At 37.6% G+C, this 25,140-nt stretch overlaps 1 protein-coding gene across 1 annotated transcript in view; it reads left to right on the forward strand.

Moving 5' to 3' along the window:
• Positions 1–25,140, forward strand: part of CDC73 (cell division cycle 73) — a 100,575-nt gene that overhangs the window by 14,653 nt on the left and 60,782 nt on the right. Inside the window, exons 8-10 of the mRNA XM_085231930.1 lie at positions 5,051–5,149; positions 6,403–6,481; positions 15,537–15,601. Coding sequence (XP_085088056.1) covers positions 5,051–5,149; positions 6,403–6,481; positions 15,537–15,601 — 243 coding nt within the window. The remainder of the gene's footprint in view (positions 1–5,050; positions 5,150–6,402; positions 6,482–15,536; positions 15,602–25,140) is intronic.

The following is a 25,140-nucleotide window of genomic DNA, read 5'->3' on the forward strand; positions in this document are numbered from 1 at the left end:
GCCCAGTGTCCTGTGTGGCCATAAAAAGGACATTAATTCTCAGGGGGTTGGACTGAGTTCTAGTTTTATTCTGAAGAACACAACTGAGCTTTCTGTATCAAACTCTAGTCTTCAAATTTTTCTTTGCTTTTGAGTTTGTTTGTGAACATGGTGATGCAGGCCAGAACTGAGCGAAACAACTGGGGCATTGATAGCTGCCCTAGACAGAGGGATTAGCTCTTTGCTGCTGTGTAACATTTACCTTGGATGTAACCCACAAATGCCAGCTTAACTCATACCATGCATTGCTTTGAACTACTTCTAAACATTATTCCTCTCTGGTTTTCTCAATTCATACACACATTCAATAGCAAGAGTCCTAATTTTGACCCGATGTACCTTGTCTTTACAGTGCTTGATATTTCTGATTTTGTGTTATTGCCTGGAAAATATTACCTACACAGATGGTATTTGCACACACTATTTTTTTTGACAAAGGAATGTCTTAATTATAGGCTTGACCCTTTTGACAGTAACTGGCACATTTGAAGTAAATGCTATGAGACTTTCTTTGGTTATTCTGTTTCATAGGGGTTTCTTGATGTGTTTTGAGCTTTCATAGCAATAAAGTTGAAATGAAAATAATTTTACAGCAAGATTAAGGTGGTGTTTTTAATTAGTTTTAATAGCTAAATGGCCTAAGTAAAATTTTGCAAATTCTAAAAGCTTTGGTTGTTCAAACAATTTTGCTCGTGGGCCCTAGGTGGCAGGATTGTTCCACATTCCTGAAATTCACAGTAGTGAATTAATTCAACAGTGAAATTGAACAGGCAAAGTTGTGCCGGATTAATATCTCGTAGTGCATTCCAATGGAAGAAAGCTAAGGTTTTAAAATGGCTATGCACAAGTGTAATGGAGTGGGTTTAGTTTCCCAAACTCTACTCTATTCTGTGTTTTGCATTAGCTAAGTGGGAAAGCTGTTGTATTGCTGCTTGATTCTAACCGATAGGTTTTGTGTACAGCGCTAAAAAGAAAAATGGATCAGATGATGATGATTGTTTTCATATTGAACAATGCTGAGTCTTATTTTGTAAAAAGGTACCTCCAGTGTGTCACCAAATAATAACCAAATTGTGTTTCCTGAATGAAATTTAGCTTAGCTGTGAAGTTACCTCGTACCTGGGCACTTCTGTGATTTAATAAATAAGTCCAGCTACAGACTGTATTTCTGTATGACACATGTACATAAAAAATAAACTCGGATATCTGCAAGTAAGTGTTCAGAACAGATGTAGTTCTGTTCTATCTTCAGGATATTACAGTATTTCATGTTTCTGAGTTAGTCTGGATTCTATTTCAAGTTAGATATTTTGCAGGTCGTTGTGCAATAAATTTGCTGTAAAAATCTAGTGAATGAAATATAATACAGGCCACGTGAGGAGTGAAACTTGTTACTGAGAACACTCCACAGATATACAGGGCTAATAGCTGCATGTTTTCCATTCATTGTAGTAGACTGTAGTAATACCTCAACATTTTGACTGGAGAAATGTTATTTGATTCCCAAAGCAGCTTTTTGTGAAAGGGATTGTGTGACTTTAATTTTCTTTTTCCGCAGCAGTTAGCAAAAATCAAGTGTTTTTAATATCTTCTTAATATACTCCTCCATTGGACACCTTAATGTTTTTTCCCTATATTTTGCTTTTGTTAATTATATACATTCCAATTGTTCCTTACATTGCTGCTGTCTTGAAAGCACAACTAAAGAGACGTGTTTATATATTCAGGTTCATATTCATATTTTTTAACTGTTTGTGTTTCTTGTACCAATTGTTCTGTTGTATGAATTACTGGATTACAGTCTTTACAGGCCAAAAGCATATGGGAAGTGGTTTAAGTTCCACGAGCCCTCTGCACACACATTAAGCATCTTGTGCTTTTGCTTATTATTCAGTAGAAACTTAAGAATGCAAATGGGAAGAGGGGGTTACTTCATCACAGCTGTGTCATCCAAAATTATATTTCTAGCTGTGGTCTTTTTGAAAAGTTCCTGTGTTAGAAAAGATGTTGAGTCAGAAATGATGGAATGTAACAGTTTCAAAAAGCACAGTACAGAGAACATCCAAAGTTCATGTAACCAGGCTACCTGTATTTGCATGGCTGTGCTTGCTTGCAGCTGTTCCTGAATATTAATCTTGGATGTGTTCAACCTTTGAATCTGAGGGCAACTGAGCACGCAGTTCTAAATGCAGCAATCTGAGACTTCGTTTTAGAACAGCAAGAGGTGAAAATCATCTTCAATATTTGTGAACAGTTTGTGTAAAGATACTTAGAGTTTCTTGACATAGGAGAGTGATGCCTTCACTAAAGGACTCTGGATCAAAATGCGTGCTTTACATTTAAACATGCAAAAGGTTTTCTTTTAAATATACAGGTTACTCCACTGATGTACTATACAAACAAGTTAATTCCTATGAAGTTAACACTAGTGAGAGCTAGTTGACTTGCTGCATGTTAGTCACTGTGTTGTCAAGGAGTGACCTATCTGTGGCATGACATCTGGAGAATTTATATATAGTTGCAGGTTTTCTTCAATAATTTGTAAGGATTCTTCCTGAAAGATGATGACTGACTGTTTAGCTGACTGTAGCTGCTGTCCTTGATCCTCTATTGGCTACTGCTGCTTTCCCTTCCCAGTCTATCCCTAGAGCATGGGTCCAGTTGTAAGAGGAATGATGGAAGATGGGAGCTATTAATGTAGAGCTTTATTTAAGTAAATAGCAGAATCCTGATTGTTACTGCTGAAACATTCTGCCTCTTTTTTTTTTTTTTTTTTTTTTTTCTTCCTTCCCCCCCAGTGGGATGAATTATTATTAGCTGTAAACATGGCTGGAATTAACAAAGAGAGCTTTTATGGGCATAACAGCACTCTAGGCAGAAAAACAGAAGAATTGATTGAATTGTCCTTTTTATGCTAAGGATTTTCTTAAGCATTCTTTCTGAAGTATATTCAGATTTCTTAAAGACCTAATGCAGAGAGAGATGGATTTATTCGTTTTTCTGGGCTGTGCCCCACATTGGAAGTTTTTGATATAAAAATGTTGCATTTGAGATGAAACTCAACTAAATCTGAGTAGAAACTGGAGCACGTTTGTATTCTGGGTCTCTGTTGGGATGAACAATGAGCACTCAGTGGTCTTTCCGCTCTGCAGGGCTTTGCAAATCAGTCAGTACCTGCAATGGATGTTCTGCTTGATTGTTTTTTTTGTCATAATGTAATCCCACATCCCCAAACAAGACAATAAAAAGCAAGATGATGATCTTAGTTTGAGTGCTTGCTAAAGCACTGTTTTTTTCTCTCTGTCTAAATAGACTTTCCTGGTGTCCTTGAGGGACCTGCATTTTGATGCTGTCAGAGAAAACATCAGCAAGAACACTTTGTAATTCCGTGTTCAATAACAACTTCTTTTCAGCAGACTGGAGAATATCTGTTGTTCTTCACCCTGGTGGAAATTGAAGTTTGGTGCAGTTATTTAAAAACTGAGATGCTGAAATGCCCTTGAAAAATTCATACTTTGAAAATTAAACTTAGTTTGAAGAGCTGCTGGCTGCAGCTTCTCTGTGACAGAAGGATTTGGCTTTTCCATGGACAATCTAAACTCTTCTAAATTCCTGTTCTTGTTAATTAATCAGTTTCTTCTTCCGAGTTTTGGAAGACTGAGGAGCTTGTCTTCCCAAGAGATAGCATGTGATGAAGCACAGCAGTGATGGGAATTGTGGTTGTTGTGCTGCCCAGCCCAGACTTAGGAGAACTCTCTGAATTTCAAGTAAAAACATGTAGTTAGTCTAGTTTTCCTAAGAACGGAGCTGATTTTGAGTATGTGCATATAATTGATATGCACATGGCTCAAGCTCTTTGAAGGGCATTTCCAAGGTTTTTCTGATAGAAAAGAATTTGAAATACACTTCTGCGTGAGTTCTCTCAGTCTTTGAAAAGATTTCGTGCAATAAGTGGCTTTACCTTCGCAAGTGGTTTCTGGTGGTCTCCAGGTACAGCCCTTCTGCCTTTGAATAAATGGACAACATGCTCGTCAAGGGAGCAAGCTTAGAGAAGCTGTGCTTTAGAGATCTCTAAATTATTTCTATACAATTCACCCCAGAGGTCTTAGTTCGTCTAATTTCTGCGTTTGGTTTGTAATGCTAATGGCCTTAACTGACGACGTTTCAAGATTAGCATGCAGTGCTGTGGAAGAGTCTAAGCATGTGAATACTTCATACTATTTTGAAATATTAAAAAGTCATTTTCATTAATTAATAAAAATGTTCTCATACTGACAGTTGTCAGTGATGAAGGGCATTCTATACACATGTATCTCTAACATTGAACACCTGTTGAATGGTAATAGAATAAACGTATGCTTTTCAAAAGTTAAATTAGTACCTACAGTTTTGCTTAGAATAAAACAAGCCTATTAATGTGAACAGATGCATGTATCTTAAAAACACTGATTGGTATAACTTGTATGGTTGTGTCCCAATGACTTGAAGTTATCTGACAAAACAGTGCCTCGAGTTACTACAGTTATTGTCATGGATTGCTCTTAATTCAGACTGCAGTGAGCAGACAGGCACCTTTTAGAATATACATAACTGAAATTTGTCCTGGAAATCCTGGGTGAACATCTTGCTTTTTAATGTTTATTTATTGTTTGTTTGTTTGTTTGTTTTGTCTTGCTACAGCAAAGCATCATAGGCAAGAGCAGACAAGGAAATTGGTATACTAGCTCTTTGTGAATAGCTTGGTTTAGTTGGTGTGGTAATGATGCCAGTTAGATTCAGCAATTTCTTTTGAGTATGTAAGTCTTAAGGAACGGCGGTGGCAAGTCTGCCCAGGAGCTGCTTACATTTGGGTTCTGTTACGGCAAAAATAATTGGAAAACTTCTGTTTATAAAATTTGTGCTCTGTCTCTGTTTTTCTATGAGACAGTAGTTAACTAAATGTTACTACTTGTGTTGGTGTCGCTTGAAACACAGTCGGTAAGATTCACTGATATCTGATAATGTTTTTCAGAACTTTGCCAAGAATATTTTTGCAATTCTTCAATCAGTAAAAGCCAGAGAAGAAGGCCGAGCACCTGAGCAAAGACCTGCACCAAATACAGCACCTACGGTAAGAGCAGCACTTTGGTGCCTTTGAGGGCTGGCACTTCACATTGAGAGTAGAATATCTTGTCATTATTAAATACAGAGTTTGTTTTAGTTTCATTCCAGTGAATGAATAATTTCCCAGCACAACTTTGTAGATATTCTTTGCCTTAAGTTACATAGGCTGGTATTTAAGGAGCTGAATATATTAGTTTAATTTGTTCAGTATGTTCTTGTTACTTACTGATGAAGTGTTAGTGCCAGCTTCTGTATGTATCATACACTAGCGACGTTCTGCATCTATTTGGAAAAAATGTATTACATGAGACAACTGCCATTTAAAACAAAATGTTTTGCTGGTTTTTTGACAGATAGGGTAGCAAATGTTTAAGAATCTGGAACATGACTCATGAGTGGGAACAGCTTGAACCAGCTTTCTTTTGCCTGTAATAAATCAGAAAGGCAATCTTACAGCTTTGTTGTTTAAGCTGTCTAGGTATTAGCCAAGGTTTGTTCTGTGTTATGATATTTATCATTAGCCTTTATTAGACATAATATATTCCTGAACTTCAGTGGCAGTCTGCTGTAAAAGATGTTTAACTTGGTTTATTTTTACTACTCCTGCCTCTAACAAAGGCCTACATTTATGTAGCCAGGTGAATTTCAACATTTAAGTGTTTGTTTTAAGTTGAATTTCACAAATTGTACATTGGACTATTAATATGCCATGCAGAACAGTCACAACAAGACCACTAACTAAGTCATACACAGAAGGAATGAGTTGGTACTTATTGGTACATTTTAGGTACTTGAAAAACAAAGAAAGAAAAACCCACTGTAAGAAACAAACAATATTTTTTTCACTGAGTTTGGTTTTATTCTGAGTGTGTAATGGATTACTAGCTCAGTCAAGCTGACAAGGAACGTACTGCGTGTATGGCTGAAGACTTAACCATGAGTTGTCAGTTCTTTCTTTAAAACCTTGAGGTATTAGAAAAAAATCTATGATTTTACGCAGCTTACAAGTTTTAGCTAATGTGGTTTCTTACTGATTGTTTACTTTTGTCTAAGTTGTTGTAGTTCCCTTCGGTGCGTACTTCTAAACTGTTTCTGTAAGTGGATGTTTAAATGCATCAGAAGTTTTCAAAGGCATTTCAAGTCTTAGCAAAGTGAACTAAGTTTATACTTTCAGGCTATTCCGTGTGATACTTAGTGAAGTTTAAGATCTAACAAATACCTTTTCAGGGTGTTTTACAAACCTCATTTAATCTGTTTTAGGATCCCACTTTACGAAATAAGCAACCTATTCCAGCTGCCTACAACAGATACGATCAGGAAAGATTCAAAGGCAAAGAGGGTAAGCTGATTAATATTTTTTTAAAGTAAATAATTATAAAAATGAAAAATGACACCAATAAGTGTAAAGTTAAGGTTGCAGGTTGTGTCATTGCTTGTCAAACCTATGCAAAGAGCAAAAAAAGCTATTTCTGTACCTACAGGTATTTTCAACAAGACGACTATGTGCTATTTGAATCCATTATTTAATAGGAATTATTCCTACTATCTAGGAAGAAAGCTGAAAGCTTAACAAAACAGTATTTTATTTTTGGAAGATCACATGCAATTTATAAATTGAACCAAACAAACAACACAACCCCTTACCAAAACTGAAAATACGATGCATAAAATAGATTGCCTTTCCTTATGCAGTTTGCTGTCAGTAATTGTAAATAGATATTACTAAAGCATGTACCTGTAATGAAAAAAAAAAAAAAAAAAAAAAAGAGTGCAAAATATTAACTTCTAGAGAAGATGGGAATAATCCAAGATGATTAAGAATTTTCAGTCATTTTTAAGTGGAGTGGAAGCTTGAATTTGACTGGTGATTTCTTTCTGAACTTAGAATTTTTTGTCCTGGCCTTACTAATCTCAAGTTATAGTACCAATTTGAGCACCTTTATCTTCATATCTTGCTGTGTTTGGTTTTGTATACACTGTGTTATGGTTGCATGTGGCCTTTCTTGCTGAGCTAACGCAAATTTTTACTACTTGTCTTGGTTGTGTCTTCCTTCTGGTTCTCAAACAAAATAATTATTTTTGTTAATGGAAGTTCCTAGGCATGATACCAAAGGCTTTTTTTTCTGGGCCTCAAAAACTTACTAGTGCTGCTAAACATCACTTTAAACTGCAGGTGAACAGTTCCAGCTTTGCATTTTTCAGTGCATTTGGCCTTGTTGAAGTTAGTACCATTTTTTTTCGTATGGGGAAAGAAAAGCATTCATACACAGGGTGTGTGCATTCTCAGACTTTATGTGCTGTACTGTAGCTGATCTTGTTCAATTTTTGTATTGGAATGGCATGATTATTTTCACTATGTAAACAAAAAGCAAGAGTATATGAGACTATTAAGTGGATATTCAATTTTTGTTTGTAGCTGGAGAAAGAGAAATATCAACTCTAACACTAAGGAGAATTTCACACCATAAGAAATTTTTAAGAGTTGTTTCCCACGCACCTCATTGGATAATGTAAAATAAATTCAAAATCAGATTGTGGCTCTTTGTGAAGCTAATAGACTTTTTTTTTTTGTAAATACTCACTTGTATGTGAATATATCATCTAGGGTTTTCTGCGTGTGAAACTCGCTATGGAAAATCTGGTCATATATTTTGTTACATCCTGTTACATACATTGACTTCAGTGTACTTTTATTTCAGTCCAGTAGAATTTATTTAAAACCCCCACTCAGTGACAACTGCAGTAGTGATGGGGAGGAAGAGGGAGGAGTGAAATCAGGTATTTGCTAGCTTTTTAAGTAATGAAAAATAACCTGTAAGAGCATATATGAAGAACTGATAGTTTCAATAAGAGGCATGGGATTGGGGAAAGGGAAGAAAGAGAATCTTCCCTGAATATTTTTTACTCTTCAGTTTTCTTTCTGATAACTTTTAATCTTGGGATTTGAGCATTTGACAAGTAGATTTTCCACTTTCTGATGAGTACAGAAAATGTGTGAAGTTATATCTGTCCGTGAATTACTTTATCCAGCTTTAACTGTTAAAATGTACCAATACATTTATTTCTTTGTGGACTCTGCTACAAGAAATTCCAGTGAAGGAATAGGCAGTGTCACTGTAGATGACAAATTCTGTAGTTCTAGCAAGCAACCCATGTAGAGATGATGTCTGTTGACTTCATGCATGCAGTTCAAAAAGAAAGAGGATAAGGAGTTATGGTTGTCAGTAAAAAGAAGTTAGGTTTTGTCCAGAAGCTCAACAGCATGGGTTTACCACAGAGATTTCTGAGCAGAGATCACAAAATGGTGAAATTAAAGGATTGCCAGGAAAAAAAAGGTGTCTGCCTGTGATTAATATTGGTAAAAAATGCTTTTGTATGCTAAGTGATTCTGAGCCTGTAGTGTGGGGGATTCTGTTAGTACTGGGAGGGCTGCAGCTCTCCTTCCAATTGGAAGGTTCTTTTGTTATTATGAATGCTTGTGGAATGGGTGTATTCGACATGGAAAGTTATCACTCTCCATCTTTATAAAAGATGTCTCTACTTTCCATTTTCTATTATTTGCTTTAATCACACCAAATTACCAAATTAGATAAACAGTCTAACACTGTAAACATATGTTGGTATGAGCACCTAATTTATTTCAAATAAAGGGTTGATTTATGAAAGGCATTGGTATAACATTCATGGAAGTTGTGTGGAATTGCTAAATAACATCTGGGTTTCTCAGGAGAGGACCTGGAGATATCTGAGGCCTTTAACTTGTAGAGAACAGCAGAACAGATTGCTTATTTACTTCTGGGGTACAGTAATGTAGAGCTATAACTTTAGAACTATAAGCTAAACGAAGCAAATTGCAGGTGGTTTTCAAAAGCTGTAAGCAAGCATTACCATTTTCCTATGCCATTCAGCACAAGTAATGTGATTTCCTTGAAATGGAGCTGAATGCATGGCAATTGTAACACCAGTGAGCTTACTCCTTAAAGGATCTTAAATCTCATTAACTTAAAGGTGAACTGTTTTGTTTAGTTTTTTTCTCTGAATATTTCTGTGTTTGGTTTACTACAGCAGTTGTCTAATAGCAGTCTCGCTCTTATAAAAGCGAGTTTAACAGTTTAAAGCTTGCAGGGCTAAGATAGTAAACTTAGGAATTTTAATAAAAGATCTCCTATTAAAGGAGACTGCTCAATAGCAGCCTTCTTTTTCCATCTCTTGCAGTGGTTCACAGTGCATTTCTGGTTGCTTACTTTAACTCTTTGTCAGGTGGGGCAGGCTTTGTTTCTGCAATGCTTTAGTTTGCTTTAATGGTACTTATCGGAGGGGTTTGTAATTGTGAGGCAGTATTCCCCAAGAGCAGCTTCTTATGTACCCCAAAGACAGTCGTGGCTTTCTCATAGATGAGCATCTTAGTACAGCAGCTATGGCTAGAAAGAAGAGAGAAAGCTTTCCTTCAAGTATCTTAACACTTGGTGATTTATGCCATAGTAAATGTATTAGATAGTCTCTTAAAGTAGGACTCAGTGTGCATCCTATATATTTCCACAATGGAAGAACATCTTACTTGGCAGTGTGCCTGTCACTCTGCTCAAATGGTTTAGAGGTGAGAAGGTGAGCAGCGCAATTACTTTGCTTGACTGCTGTTTCCTTCCTTTTGGTTTCGTTTCTTTCATGCTGGCGCTCAGTGATCTGCAACAAAACAAAGCTCCCATCTGTGCTAAACTTTCTCTGCTTTTGACTTTGTAGTTTTATTCTTTGCCTTCACTGTTATTCACTTCTACATTTTATGTTTTATTAATGTCACTTATTAATGTACAGCTTTACCATTTCATTCATAGGAGTAGGAATTGTGGAGTTTTGAAGCTTGAATGCCTTGTTGGACTTCATTATTGCATTCATGTATAAGCTTACGGGATTCAGTTTCTTTCTGGCGGAGAACATGCAAGAGATTGGTGTTAGGGGAATAAAATAAGTTGCACTTGTGCTTTCCTGGCCTTTGTGTGAGCAGGTAGTTTGGTAACTCTTCAGAATTGAAAACAGACGTACCTGTCCTGTGATTTTCTGCTTTGTTAATAGAGTGACCTTTTGAAAAATTTGGATTTAATCTTTTTGTAAGATTACCGTTGAATTGTTTTGTATGAATTTTACACAGAACTTCATAAGTTCTAGTTAGTGTAACTTGGAAATTTAGGATTGTGTAGTGACTTAGCTTTTCCACTGCTTGAAGCAGTGACTGTGCACCTGGTGGGAAGGCAGGGCCAACCCAGGGGAGCTCAGGTGTGTGCAATGAACCTGAGTGACCAGAAGATCTGGAGCCAGGATGCATCCCTTCCCAGACCTCATTTAAGGGTTAACAAGATATTCTTTCTTTTCTGTGCCTACAGCTGCTGCATTTGGGCTTATCCTCACTTGCCGCAGCCTAGGACTCTGCTACCTTGCTATTATTGCTGTGCTTTCCGTATCATTATAGTGTTACAGCTTGAAACTTCAGCTTTACTTGTTAGAGTACTATATTTAAAAAAAAAAGCATTCAGAAGACTGTTATGTAGAATGAAATTTGTTTTCAGAGATTTAATTGCCATGGGTGTAAAGTGGGGTTGTGAATTGTTTCCAAACAGTCCGCAGAGCTGTTGCTGTCTATCCTGAAAAGTACACAGCTAAAAAAAAATATAGTTGGTTTAATCTTATTCACCTGCAATTCAAGCAAAGTCTTAGCATTTGGACTTTCCAGTTTTTCAGAGCCATGTTCCTCTGGACTGTTTGTATTTTTTTTGTCTTTTTTGCCTAAACATTCTTCCAGAAGCAGGTTAATTGAAGTTTTTTAGAACTATTATTCTTTGGGAAACTGTCAGGGATTGAATTAGTGTCAGCAGTAGATGTCTAGAGCTGCAGCAGGTGCAAAATGAAAATGTCAAGTGACCTAGATTTACATAGAGCAGTGGGCTTTAAGTGAATGCAAGGCTCTTTGAGCTTTAATACTCATATGTGTGGAAATGGAACATCTGTCTGTGTGATGATGGAGAATATGATCAGTCCAATAAGCTGATGCATTACTGTGTATATTTTCATTAGCAGATGTAATTGGTATCTTTTAAGCGAGAGAAACACTCGGGTTGATATATGGTGATGCTAGAAAGGTAACAAGTGGTGAACCATACAGGAAAAGTATGTGTTTGTTTCGATGATTTTTGGGTCATTGAACTGTGAAATTGTGATCATAATACGTGCAATAACTGGAGGGGAATAGATAGTCTTAATGTTAGCTGTAATAGTTTGTTTTGAAGCAGTAGAACTGATTAGGTGGTAGTTGTGTTTAGTCTCCAGAGATCTAGGTTTTAGAAGTATCTTGATTAAGATGATTTGAACAATGCTGATATGTTTATAAAACAGATTATATTTGGCAAACAGAAAAAGTTGTAATGTTTTTGCTGCAATACACTAATGATAAGTTTTGCTTGCATTCTTTTAAATATTTAATGTGGGCTGTTTTTATTTAAATGAAGTTTGTGTGATAGCCTAACTATTTTGTAGTCTTTGGAGGAAAAGAAGTTATTGAAGACTCTTAAGCAGCTTTTTTAGCAGTTGTTCTGTTTCTAATTCAAAGTTTAAAAATAGAGATCTGAAGTTTTGCCATCTTGGCGCTGTTCTTAAAGAATCTCTTCTTAAATACCCTTTTCTTAGTAGATAGCTTATAAATTTAACTCTTTCCTCCATTCCCATCAATGAAGCTATGATTTTGGACCAGGAGTTGCCAACTACTTCTCAGCCAGTTGTTAATGTTTTTACATCTGTGCTGCTGCATGACTCAGCAGCACGGGTTTGAGCTGGCGAGGAAGGGACAGAAAAAATGCATCGCATTTCTGTTCTTTGTCGAGAGGAGGCTGCAGCATTTATACTAATGAATGGCGGGGACATGTCCATTGGTGCTCCAGATTGCTTGGCTTTTTGCTCCACTTTACTGTGGCCTATGGGTCCTTTTGTGTCCCTGGAGTGCTTTTGAGCAGCTGTGTCAGGGTCAGCTTCTACCCCCAGAGAATACTCTGGAAGAAATCCCGCTCTGCCTTTTGTCCTGGCCCTTGAATGTCTTCTACAAACAGCTGCAGAAGGCTGGCTAACAGACATAGTAATTTTTGAAATGGGAATGAAGCCATTACTGTGGAGTTCCTGACTTGGAAGCATTTGTCAGCTTTGCATAGGCTGTATGCTGGGAGTGGAACTGAAGGTGCTGTGCGTAGAAACTGTTACGACCTTCTAAAAATGGTATGACTGTAGAAGTGACAGGGCTCCTGCCGTCAGCAGCGTTTATTTCTGCAAGTGACTGTTAGAAATATCACATGGAAAATGAGATGAATGAGAGGATCAGAGAGAAACTTCGGAGGTAAGGGCGTCCATGCTGTTGTCAATTAAGAGGGTTGCTGTGGTTATTTAGAAGCTGCCAATGCTTAACTCTCATCCATCATTTGTTTAAGAGTTTGAGGCAGGAAATCTGAGAGCTGTTGAGCTGTTTAGGAGGTGGTTTCTTCTGCTGAGCTAACCCTGTCTGCAGGTAGCAGGCCCTGGCGTCCCTTGGAGACCTCATAGTGGCTGCGGTAACTGTTTGCAGGAATCCACGTGGACACCTGCGTTCTCTTTTGGCCATTTCATTTATTTTAGATTCACATTAATCAGTGATAAGTAAATAGTAGACACACTATGCTGTTATTTAATGATGACCAGAAATGTTTTATTTACCTCCTAAGTAGCTGCTAAATAGCATTGGAAGGCCTATATCCATGCTGGAAATGTTCAGCAGCTAGGAGCCCACTTTTTAATGCTTGAGGCACCAGCTGGCTCTTTGAATCCTAGTCTCTCGTTCCTCCTTCTGGGAAGAAGGGTTGGCACAAGGCTGGGAGCAGGAAGTCAGTGAGACCCAGGGCCATGTTTAGTGGCTCTTGTGGCTCACTGGATGAACCAGGGCAAATTGAACTTAAATAGATTTTTTTTTTTTTTTTTTAAAGATGAAACCATTAGAGGTTGAACACAGGCTGGTTCTCTGCTAGGTGCTTGTCTCCTCTTTGATTTACTTTCTAACTGCGCTGCTGGCTCTGTGAGCTTTTATTCCCTTTGTGGTGCTGATGGTGTCATGGGTTAGCTTTTTCATTAATTCAGGAGGAGCGCAAGGTTTTATTAGGGACAAAGTAGATAATGATCCTGGTGGAAAGAAATAATTGAAATGGAAAATAAGTGTGTAGAACTAATGACAGAACCAGAGTTTGTGCTGGGAGGGAAGGAACTGAGATAGGCCTGGCATGGTGGGGGTGCTGCTTGCTGGCCTTGCTAAGGGCTGCCTGGTTGAAATGTGTGGGAACTTCCTATGTTACAGCTAGGAGGAAACTATAGTAGGCCAGTTGGGAAAGGGGTAAGGTTCCTCTGATAATAATTGTCTGCAGTCTGCAAGCAACCATCGTCCTAGATTATACATCTCTGATTTGTTCACCCCAGGTCAATAAAGACATCTCTTCAGCTTAAAGGAGGGAGCTCTACCAAGCATTCCTCAAGGCCTTGGGCACCCCCTGTAATGTTAATATGCTCATTGCCCAGAAACAATGACCAGTATCATTGTCACTGAGAAAAGTGTTATCCACTTGAATGCTGGTCAGGTGAGCTTCATTGTCTTTAGCACTGAGCTATGAGTAATTACTCATTGAACTCAGAGGGAAAGGCAATAAGGTGGTATCGGTTTACAAGGGAAGCCTTTGCTTCATAGTAAAGATGGCAGTACTCTGGTCTGTACTTGCATTTTGCTTTCTCAAAATTAACTTGGTAAGGTTGGAAAACATTAAGTTCAGCAGAATGGGATGGGTTTGAGAAGCTGAGATAAAGGAGGGATGGAGCTGAGGTCAATTTGTGCAGTGAGGTGGAGAAATGACCTGTGACATGGCAGCACCAGCAGAACAATTGGGTTTCTTTGCATGGAATTTGGTGACAGGCCTGATGGAAAACCCAAAACAGCCTTCAGAAAGTAGATACTCATCTCTGCAGTGAGAGAAGTATGATCAATTCTGATCTCTTGGGTATCTTTCTGCAGGCATTGGAGAGCCATAAAATCTGGAGAACTTTTCTGCTTCATTTCCTGCAACTGTATGATAATCTTCCTCATCTAAAGGAAGAAAGAATGAACAACCGTAAATGTGTCCCAGGACATTGCATTGTTGACAGGGTTGTGTGGGTTTCAATTTAAGTTAATTTACTCATGGTAAACATACGGAGCTCTAACATCGTTGAAAATCTGATATTTTTCTTCAATTTTTCGTAGGCTTGAGTACAAGCATTAAACTTGATTCTGTAAGTTTTTAAGCTGATGAATTTTGTGAAGACAGTGTAATAAGTGATAGTAATATTCCAGTTCCCAATAAGGGTTTCTGTGCAGTATCAAGTACCTTTACTAACTGAAACAGAGCAAGAGTTGCTTAGGTGCATATATGTGCTCGCAGCCATCGTGTTGATGCGTTATCATGCCTTTGTCTGGTGACTAGTGGTTACTGTGCCATTTTAAGAATGAACTTAATTAAGCTGTTGGTTGCTCGATTCAGCTGACAGTGGATACATGAGACTAGGGAATGTACAAGTGGAGAAGAGTTTTACCACAAATTCTGGTGGCCAAGTTCAGCTGACTTAGGTTGTATATTACTAACAATAGGAGGACAGAAAAGGACTTTTCGAACTCGGAAAGGCTTTCATTAGAAGGGTTAGTCACAGAGAGCTTGCAGGCTTTTGGCACTTAGTTTTATTAAGGCTCAATTTATGCTGCTCCAAAACAAAAAAAAAAACAAACCCAAACAACTTTTTATCGCTTTGAGTTTAGTAATGTGAGATTTTGTGAATTCTATTCTGTGTATGTCAGATGATAATGACATTGTTGCTTTAATGCACTGCAGAAGTGGATTTATCATAGGAAATAGCTGTGATTTTATGTTTGTTAAAGCAGTTTCTAATGGAGTACGTTTTTGCATTCACGCACATATAAGTTGAAAACGTTGCAATATAATGCATTCTGAGAATGGATTTCTTCTTTGCTTTGTAGTGAAGAGAATTTCTGATGCTGTATGCTTATTATACTACATGTAGTATACTATATACTGCAAAGATTTAAATTCACATCGTTTCTTTAGAATGATTCCATGTGGCAGAAGAAGCTCACTGTGGTTACAGAAGGCAGAAATACCAAGTGGACCTCTGCCTGAAGAGAACACAGATTTCCTAAATACTAACCAGGTTTTGTAGCATAAACAGAATGTTTACATGCAACAGCAATATGTATTACTTAGACAAATAATTTGAAATATACTTCTAATGTTGTCCACTTAGAAATTATGTTCCTGTGCTCATAATGACTTACAGGAAACTCTTTTGCTTTGCAGAAACGGAGGGCTTTAAAATTGATACCATGGGCACCTATCACGGAATGACTCTGAAGTCTGTAACGGTAAGCTGAAGGTTTTTTCTTAAATGTGCTTTATAGAGGTCGTGTATTTCTTGTCAGCCTTACCTAAGGTAAAACGTCTCGTTTGATTAATAGAAGTAATGATTGCTTTTCTGTGTGAAGAGGTGAAACGTTTTGATTCAGGTGGTTCATTTTAAAGATTTTGGTTCAAGGGGTTTGTCTGAAGGCTTCCAATAGGGAGACTTTGCTTGCAAGTTTGTCTTGTGGAAGTGTAGCCTTCCTGTTGTTGACCGAGATTTTGTCTAGCTTTTTGTGTTCCTGTTAAGGACATCTTTCATACGTGGTGAAACTACACTCTCAACATTTCAGTTGTAAAGCTAGATATTGGAGTATTGATGTGTTTCCTACTCCATGCTTAATAAAAATAAATTTAAATATCAGAAGAATTTTTACCTGGGTTGAAAATTACTGGCCTAGTGAAATCCACTTTTTCGTATGACTTAACCATGCTGTATGTGGGGATTGTTCTACCTAAAGATGAGAGATCCCTAAGCAGAGTTCTTAATTTTTGGGGCCAACGTTTCTTTCGTTTTATGAAAATAGGTAGAATGCTCTCAAAATAATACTGTTCTGATCTGCTGGTGAGTAGGATAGATGCTATAAAACTAATGCAGAGCCCTCATTAAAGTTTTTGCCATCTGCATACCTATATAAATCTGATGAATCAACAGCACTAAATACTCTACTAAATCCCTGCGCTATTTATTAGTTTGCACAATTAAATCTAACATAAAATGGTATTTTGAATGTAAATTTATTAAAATCATTTAGAGCCTTTTCTTGTTTGAAGTCTTTTATATCCAACCTCCTTCAGACTCTAAAATATTAAAATAATAATAATAATAATAACAATAATGGGATGGCAACATTTTAAGGAGGGAATCAATTTACTTCTAAACACTGTTGTTTGTGGATGAATTAAGAAACCAAAGAAAGAAAATAACCTATTATATCCAAAGATTTGTTCTTTAATTAAGGCTGCTTTATGAGCAATGTTACACCAGTCCACATTTCTGTTATATTGTGTGTCCATTTCAAGTTGTATTGCTGTAAATTCGAAAACAAGCTGTTTAAACTGCCTTATGAAGAGTGGAAAAAAAGCAAGATGATAGTAAAGCAGAATAGTTGAGATGTTTCAGACTTGTGAATGCAGATATTTTAAAAGTAAAGCAATGCACAGTAACTCTAACAATGAAGTTTTTTCGAGTTGATGAAAAAGGTAAAACCTCCTGTTCTAGCAAACCTAGCTCAAATATTCAATACTGTACCTGAAGTTTGGGGGTAGAATTATTAAGCTGTCCTTACTGGCTTCATCCATTAAGGATGTTTTAAAAAAAAAAATAAATAAATAAATAAATAAATAAAAAATAAAAGAATTTTGCAACATGAAATAGAACTTCTTAGTGTAACTGATAGAGGTATTGCTATGAATATCGTCTTCTGTCATGAGAAATATTAAAACTCCATTTGTCATTCTGCATTTTTTCCAAGAAAGAAACTGTGGGGGATTCTTTGGATCCTTAGTTTCCAAACTATTAAGGAGGTACCTTAGTTGTTTACTTCGTTCCTATCTTGCAGTGCCATACTGACTTTGTTTTTCATATCAGGATGGAGAGAATGAATCTATTAATTACATGACATAGAAGTGGTCATCTGTTTTTGTCCAGACTTGCTCACAGTGATGGGTCCACATAAATCCAGTCCTTAATCTTCAGATTTGTGTGTAGAATACTTAATTTCCTACAAGTTGGCAAATTCCACTTTATGGTTTTAGTCATCTTTTTGTAGGTATGTCTGTTTCTATTTTTAATGCTATATAAACGTAGGAGGAAATGGGGAAATGATTTCTTCCCTGAAATTTGTGGTGAAGTATTCAATTCTCGTTGGCTAAATCATAGGAAACCGGGGTATAGTGTTGGAATTGTGTCCTACGTATGTGATATCTTCTCTGCCATCCTCACAGTAACAATTATTTGTATAGTCTCGTTTGTGAATTAATGACATCATCTCAATGGGCTTGAAGTGCTAAGCAGATAATCATTAGAATGAAACCTCAGGCCTCAGATTTCCAGATGAATGGTGAGTGAGCTTTGAAGCACTTATTTTTATATCACTATTTTGCTCTTCTGTTTCTTCTCTGGCGTTTGTTTTCACTGATGTTCTTATAAAGGGCAGTGCACTCTTTCTCATAAGACTTCTTATTTGGCTTGGCTGTGAGTTGTGAAATAAGTTTTCAATTCCTATCTGAACTTTCTTTAGCTCTTCCTGTTAAATTCATCTTCTTTCAGAGCATAAAGAAGTAAAACTTCACATAGTCATGCAAGTGAGATTTCACCAAAAGTTTTTGGAAAGACATTTACAATTTGCTTCTGAAAGAGTATTGCTTCATGGTAGGCGAATCAAGTATTTTACTTTATCCTCACTCTTTGTTTCTTTTTCTTATTATTTTTGCTATAGTTTGCACATAGCATATTAAAAGAGATGGTTTAACCTAACAAAGTAGTTCACTTGAGCGTTTGCATATTGGTAATCCTATCTATCCCTGCTTTTGTCTTCTCTGTTGCACTCATTCCCTTGGCTTCCTTGTTAGTCCTTGTCCTTTATTATCTTTTTTTCTCTGATCTGTACATTCACTTTGATGGCAGGTCTTCCCTTCAACAAGTTGATGGAGCCATTACTTTTCAGAAGTGTCCATCTTGTTAGCAACCAGAAAAACTTGATAGACATATGATTACTACCTGCAGTGCAAACTGTTGCCCCACTGTCTGGAGCTGCCCACCCCCTTTGGATGTAGAATTTGCAACACGTCTCTTATTTGCTCTCTGTTATCTTTCCAACATGTCTTCCCCTTGGCACTGTATGTCTTAGTGTAATTCTCTGTAATTCATTTTTATGAAGCTTGTGGAACTGTTTTTTATTTGTTCTTGCTGAAATATGACTTGTCCTAGATGCTTGTTCTTGTTAACAGTGAAACAAACTTCTGCATTTCGACTGCTTTCTTTTCATCAGCGATGCTGGAAACTTTCTTAGCATTCAAAATTTGTGCCAGAACAGATGGTGAATGGTGGGCTCTTTTGAAGTAATGTCAGCTAAAATAACTTGTGCTGCTGGCAGTTCTTCCCTGCAACAGGGTTTTTGCTTAATTGGCGTGCTTACTTTGTCTTAGGAAGAGCTGACGTATTTAATGAATTCTTATGAAGCCGTGGCTTCATTATTCTGGACCTGGAATTGTTTGTAACAAGGCATCTTTGATAATACCTGGGGCACTTTGTGTTTGCCCGGGCTGATGATGTTTTGGAAACCACCAAGCTAGTGATAGTAGCTGAACAAGCCCAGCAGCTTGTTGAAAATCATGCAGCATGTCTTTGAGAAACCCACAGATCTACCTACAGACTTGATTCCAATGCATGACCCTCTGTGTAGCAGTGCAGCTTCTGTGTTCTTTCTTTCGGTTGGTTGGTTTTCATTAAGTAGAATAGCTTACTGTTTGAAATGGATCAAATAAGAGGTACAGAACTGCGGAAGATAAATTTGTTAATAGTTTTGTACCACGTAGGATGCAAGGGAATGCTGTGAGAGAATTTTAAACAGATTCTTGACGTTGTCTTTCTTACATGTATGCCTTTGACAAGTTCGGGGCATTCTCTGTTTGCTTTTCACCTACTGAAGGGAAATGCTAGCTTTGAGACTAAGCCAGTATCCTCTGGAAGCCTACAGAGTGGGTTTGGGTGGTGGTGATTGTTGCTGTTTTTTGATATGTAATTAAGGTTCAGACTGATGGTTACTGTCAGTAGGAATTATGAAGTACTTAGCTGGTGCAATAGCTTCACATGCAAAGATCAGAACAAACAAGCTGTCTTGCCTGTATCTGTTTTAGGATACTGGAGAGGTTGCTGGCTCTGTATGTATCTGGTAAATCTGGATTTTATAGATGGTTGTTAAAGCATGTCCTCTTAAAGCTGAGAGCTTGCTTTATATTCATTGTGCATGTGCAAGTAATATTTGTTTCTCCATGACAAATTTAGTCACTGCTTATTTTATATGCCTTATAATATTATTATTTTTTTAAGTTTTCATGACTTTAATGTCGGAGAAAGGAATGGATTGATATCCCTTGGAAGGCTTTCTGCTTTTTTCATTTCTGGGAGTCCTGACCATCAGCCATAATTCAGAGCTGATAGAAACTTGGATACAAGTGAATAAGATTTATGCATTACTGTAGTAGGGCCTTCCTCATGGAAATTACTTTGCTTTTTCTAATTGCTGGGATACTCCCCTTTTTCTAATTTCTATTTTCTTTCAGTAATCAAAGCTGCGGAAGCACAGAAGCTCCCTTTGTCTATTGTTTTTCTGTAACTAATGGGATCTGTCATTGATCATCTGCACTTGTATGCAGCCAGAAATAACTGTTGGCATTTGTTTTTCTTAGTGTTCTGTAAGCAGGTGGATACAACAGTCCTCTGAGGTATTGAGGTAATGTACTTAGTAACAAAACTGGATGTCCCAAGATAAGCCACACTATAAGCAGGCTTCATTTCAGAAGGACTGGAAATATGTTTTAGCACCTCTAAGGTCAGAGGTATTTTTCAACAGTTGTTGATCAGTCTCATATTTGAGTATTAACTCAAGAAAGTATGTTGCTGATGCTGCCCCCAAAATCAGAGTATGCTAGTCTCGGTGAATTCCTTATTTTATGCAAGAGGTTTTATTAACCCCTGGTATATTTTCGTTAAGGATTACTGTGCTGTAAAATGAGGGATAAGGCTGAGTTTCTGGCACTGTAAAGACGGGGCCAGTGGAGAGGAAACAGGGAGGAGCAGGCAGCATGTTGTATGCACGCTTTATGTAACAGTAAGGTTTCTTTGTAAATAAGGGAGATCCCTTAAAATTTACGTTAATGACTTCTCAAAAGCATGTGATGGGATTGAACACTGCCTTTTAATATGCTAATATTGAAGCACTTAACGTCCAAAAGTAAATAAAAATAAAACAACTTCAACATTAGATTGGGGTGAGCAGACTACTTATACCCGCATCACTAGTTTTAGATGTCATAATCTCATTAAAATACTTGAAGGGATTGGTATTAAAGGAGGAGTCAGCAAAACAACAGGCTCTTTGAAAGTGCTCACAGCAGCCTCTGAAGCAGTGCAGTGCACAAGCTGGCTGTTATTCCCCATGCCAGTGTAAGGTCAGTCTGCCCACGGCCCCTGCTCTGTGGGCTCAACCGCTTTCTGTGCATGCTCTGTGCATAACAGTGGCTTGGGAGGCCACTGTGAGGCTCTTCAGCTGCTAGCCAGCAAAAGAGGGTGAGGAAGGTGTTGTAATAATTGAATATTGGGAGAGCTTTCCACAAATGATGCTTGAAGTAGAGACTTCTGTTTCCATATGACTTGTAATTTTTTTCATAGCGTGTTTATCTGTAAATAATTGGGATGTTACCACCTGTTCTTAATCCGTTGGGTCCAAGAGCTAGAATTTAAGCACTAACTTGGAACATCCTTGAGCTGGAGGTGGGTTTGACCAAACCATTCTCCCAGCAGCCTCATGGTGTTCCTGCTGTCCTAGACTGCTCTGGGGCAGCAGGCCCTTTTTGTGGCCCGTATCCCTGTCCTCCAGTAACAGCAAATGAAATGCAACAAAGATTCCTAAAGACAGTTACACGCTAAAAGGTCCATACCATCATTTCAGTGGTTGGCATTTTACTGCCCCAGTTGTTTTTCAAACATTAAATAAAGATTCCCTTAAAGAGTTTCAATGTAAACAGTCAAGTTGATAAAAACTGGGGAAAATGACAGACAAATGCTGCTTTCAAGAAAATGCTAGGTTGAACAATGCCGTGCTCATTTTCTCAGTGATTGTAAATCATGTATATCTGTGCCAAGCTGTCTTGCTATTGTACTGCATTATACAATAGAACTGCCTGTTTTGTTCTTCATAATAGGTTTAGAGTCTGAGAACTGCAAATTCAAGAAAAAAATGTGGATGTTATGTAAGGATTTTCACACATCTGGAAGTTGAGCTTTTCTCTGGCCGCTGAGTAAAAGAGAGTGAGAGCTCAGGCCACATAGCTTTGTAACTGAATGAAGGTGTCTGAAGTCACTGTTCTGTGAAAAACCTGGTTGTGTCTGCATGCCAGGAGAGCTTGTGGTGTACACCTCAAATCCTTGAGGAATTTAAATGGAGGAGTGCCAAGAATGAGAATCCAAAGAATCTCTGACTATACATTGAACTGGAACTTCAGACACCTACAGAGCATTACTTAAAAAAGATTGAGAGCCTTAAAAACTCTTAGTATGAATTTTAAGATGAATTGCTAGACCTGTCCTGACCTAAGCGTGAGTGTTCCTGGCTGCTTTGTTAGCTCTGTGAGTTCCCCTTCAAGAAACTCTTCTGCCCTGTATGCTTTGAGCTAGGACTTGGGTCCTTTCCAAGTGCTCCAGCAATCAGCCTTATTGGGAAACGTGACCTCAAATAAAACTGTCAGCAAATTTTGTTCATGTTCATTAGTGTAGTGTAGTCTACCTTCTGCTCGCATCCCATAAAGGTGCTTAGTTTTACTTGTGTTTCTCAGAACTTGAGATTTGATTGAGCTATTAATAAAAGTTGTATAGAGCACTGTGCAGTGATGCTAGCTGACCTCAAGCTACAGACATTTATGTTTGTCTTAATTGTTCTGACCAAACATCATGCATTTTACACAGCTTAGGCATTTGGCAGTATTGTCCAGGTAATTCCTTCTACAAATTAAGTCCAAATATCCACTAAGTATGTAATGGCTGCATCTTCAATTGAAAGTTTGTTAGCAAACTTCTAATATGATGAAACAATTAAACTATTGTGCAGTTCAAATACATTCACAGTATTTGAATAGCATATAGGTCTTATGAACCTTTCTTAAGGAGTATCTAGATAAAAGCGTATTTTAACCTCCTATCCTTAATAATTGAGATAATGGGATTCTTAAGAAGGTTACAACATTCTGCTGAGGCGTATCTGAAATCAGTCATTATTTAAGAGATTGAGGTCATAGCCTTTTAAAGCAGAAGTTGTAGTTCCAGTGGAAGTTTTGAATTCCAAATTTTTCATAACGTTTATAACAATTGTTGCCACTGTTCCTACTAAATAGTGCCTGATGATATCAAAGAACCCAGCAAGGCAGAAGTATGAGTGTGTGCTGAGCCTTCAGACAACAAATTGGTAAGGCTTACAGTTGAATTTAGCATAGTCTTAGTGACATTTCCATTTATTCATTATGGAAACTCAAAGGTAGTGACAAGGAACCTGTTGGGTCCCTGAAGGCAGCATCTGGAGGCATTTAGAATGTGGAAGAGTAAAGAGGTAGAAATGAGCATGTGAAAGATGGGGGACCAGAAGGCAGTATTACTTTTCTACACTGCCACTTCTCCCTCAGAGTTCATCCACATTTGCTACAATAGTTACGTATGTTACTATCCCATTGCCTTTAAATAGGGTCTGTAACACACTTCTAAAGTTTAGCACGCTTCTCAATTTCTGATGGGATGACTAAATCAAAATTGGAGTTCAAATATTTATTGATTGGCTGAGGAGTTGATGTAACTAATTTGAGATGGCCGAATCAAGATTTCCTTCTCTGTTTATATACTATTGCAGTTAGACTATACGACACTGGTATTTATTTCCTCTTAGAGTCAGATAATTTAGTGGAAACAAATTCTCTGCTTGGTGTAGTTGTTTATGTATTATTCTATTACTGTCATACTTTTTTTTTCTGAGCATGGAAAGTAGGATAGCTTGACTTATTTAAGCAATAAGGAACGTGTCACTAAGCCCACACTGGTGTGCCTATTACTCAAGCAGCTTACTGCTACTTTGTAGTTAAGCCAGAGCAAACTTTCCCCCAAGCTTTTGTTTTCATCAAGTCCGTGTTTTCTCCTCATTGTCCAAGCCCTAACTGAATGTCTTGGACTATAATTCTAACTTGTGGATCTCGTTCTGGAGTTATTGTTTTAAAGGTCCACCTTGTTTCCTCCTTCTTGTGCTTGTGTGTTTGTTTCATTCTCTCTGAAAGATCTCTCCTCAGTTTCTGGCTGTTAGCATTCTGATTCCAGTCAGAGGATGTCTCAGTGCAGGCGACTTTGTTTGCAGATGTAACTTCACAGGTGTAATTGTTAGCTTGCTGTGACAGCTGTGTGTTACAAGGAGTGTGTTATAAGGTGTTCTTGGCATGTGAGTATGTGAGGCAGACAGAGTACTTCCTCAGCTCTAAGCACATCAGACCTGCAGAGGTCGCAACTGAGATGAGTCTTGAGAGGCAAGTATTAATCAAATGCTAATGTAAGAACCCTGCTTCTCAGTTTTTTCTATAAATTATAAATTATGTCATTCAGCACTATTTAACATAATGCAACATCACCAATGGTAAGATACTGTCAGAATAACAAAGTAGGTTATACTTTGAATCCTTTAAGGCAGTTTTGTCTTGCACTTTGTGAGAATGGAATTAAGGCAGAACGTATCTTGGTTTCTACTTCAGTGCAGTTTTTTTGTTCCACATAAGTCTGTGTTCATCTGCCTCTGCCTTTTGTGTAGCCACTTGCTATTGCATTTGAATCCACATCATCTTTTTTGGGATACTTGCAAGTGTTCTGTGTACTTCTGATGAGACAAGAATCTATAGGCCGAGTTCTGACAGGCTCACATTTGCTATCAGCAGTCCTGGATACTGTTTCAGCATAGGCATTCTCATTAGGTAAATGGCTGTAAAGACAATATAAAAAAACTCTGCATTAGTTATGGCTCACTCAACTAGCATTTAGGCAATGCTGATAGTACCTTCTGGAATATACCTATGATTGCAATCTGCAGAGCTGCCATCTGGAGCTGCATTTATGTTTTTACTGAGCAATATGCTGTTGCAGAAACTACTTCCATCACTGCTGCTGGAAGGGTGGGTCTTTAGTCTTGATTCCTCTAAAACCTTCATGAAGACACTGTGGGTGGAGGGCAGGGAGACCTGTGTATGTGTCAGTGTGCATGTCTGCTTTCCTTGTCATTCATCACTTCCTATTTTTACACACGCTTTATTTCCCAAAAGATAATTAGTTTTTCTGGATCTTTTTTAGTTCAGAGATTATTTGAAGTCACGTGAACTCTGTGTGTTTGCAACTTGAGATCTGACACCGAAGATACTTACCAGGCAAAGACAATCTGGTTTCTAATGTTTTTTACACAGATGCATGCACAGTGTGAGTGTGAACTTCCTATAAGGAAATGTTGATTTTCTTCTAACATGTGAAGGATATTCTCATTTTTCTTTTTTTTTTTTTGCTCATCTTCAGTTTAAAATACTTCTTTTAAACTTCAGTTTAAAACATCTTACTGTTTAAAATAGTGTATGTCTAAAACTATTGAAATGGATAAATAACTGAGAATAACTGCTGCTTCTTGCACAAATATGCCTCCTGATTAGCTAGTATGTAGAACTTTTGCTTAGACTCTGTGTAGTATGAATATTAACAAAATGTGGTTTTATTTTG

This window comes from Meleagris gallopavo, chromosome 10 (genome assembly GCF_905368555.1).
Source record: "Meleagris gallopavo chromosome 10, MGAL_WU_HG_1.1, whole genome shotgun sequence".
Classification (NCBI taxonomy): domain Eukaryota; kingdom Metazoa; phylum Chordata; class Aves; order Galliformes; family Phasianidae; genus Meleagris; species Meleagris gallopavo.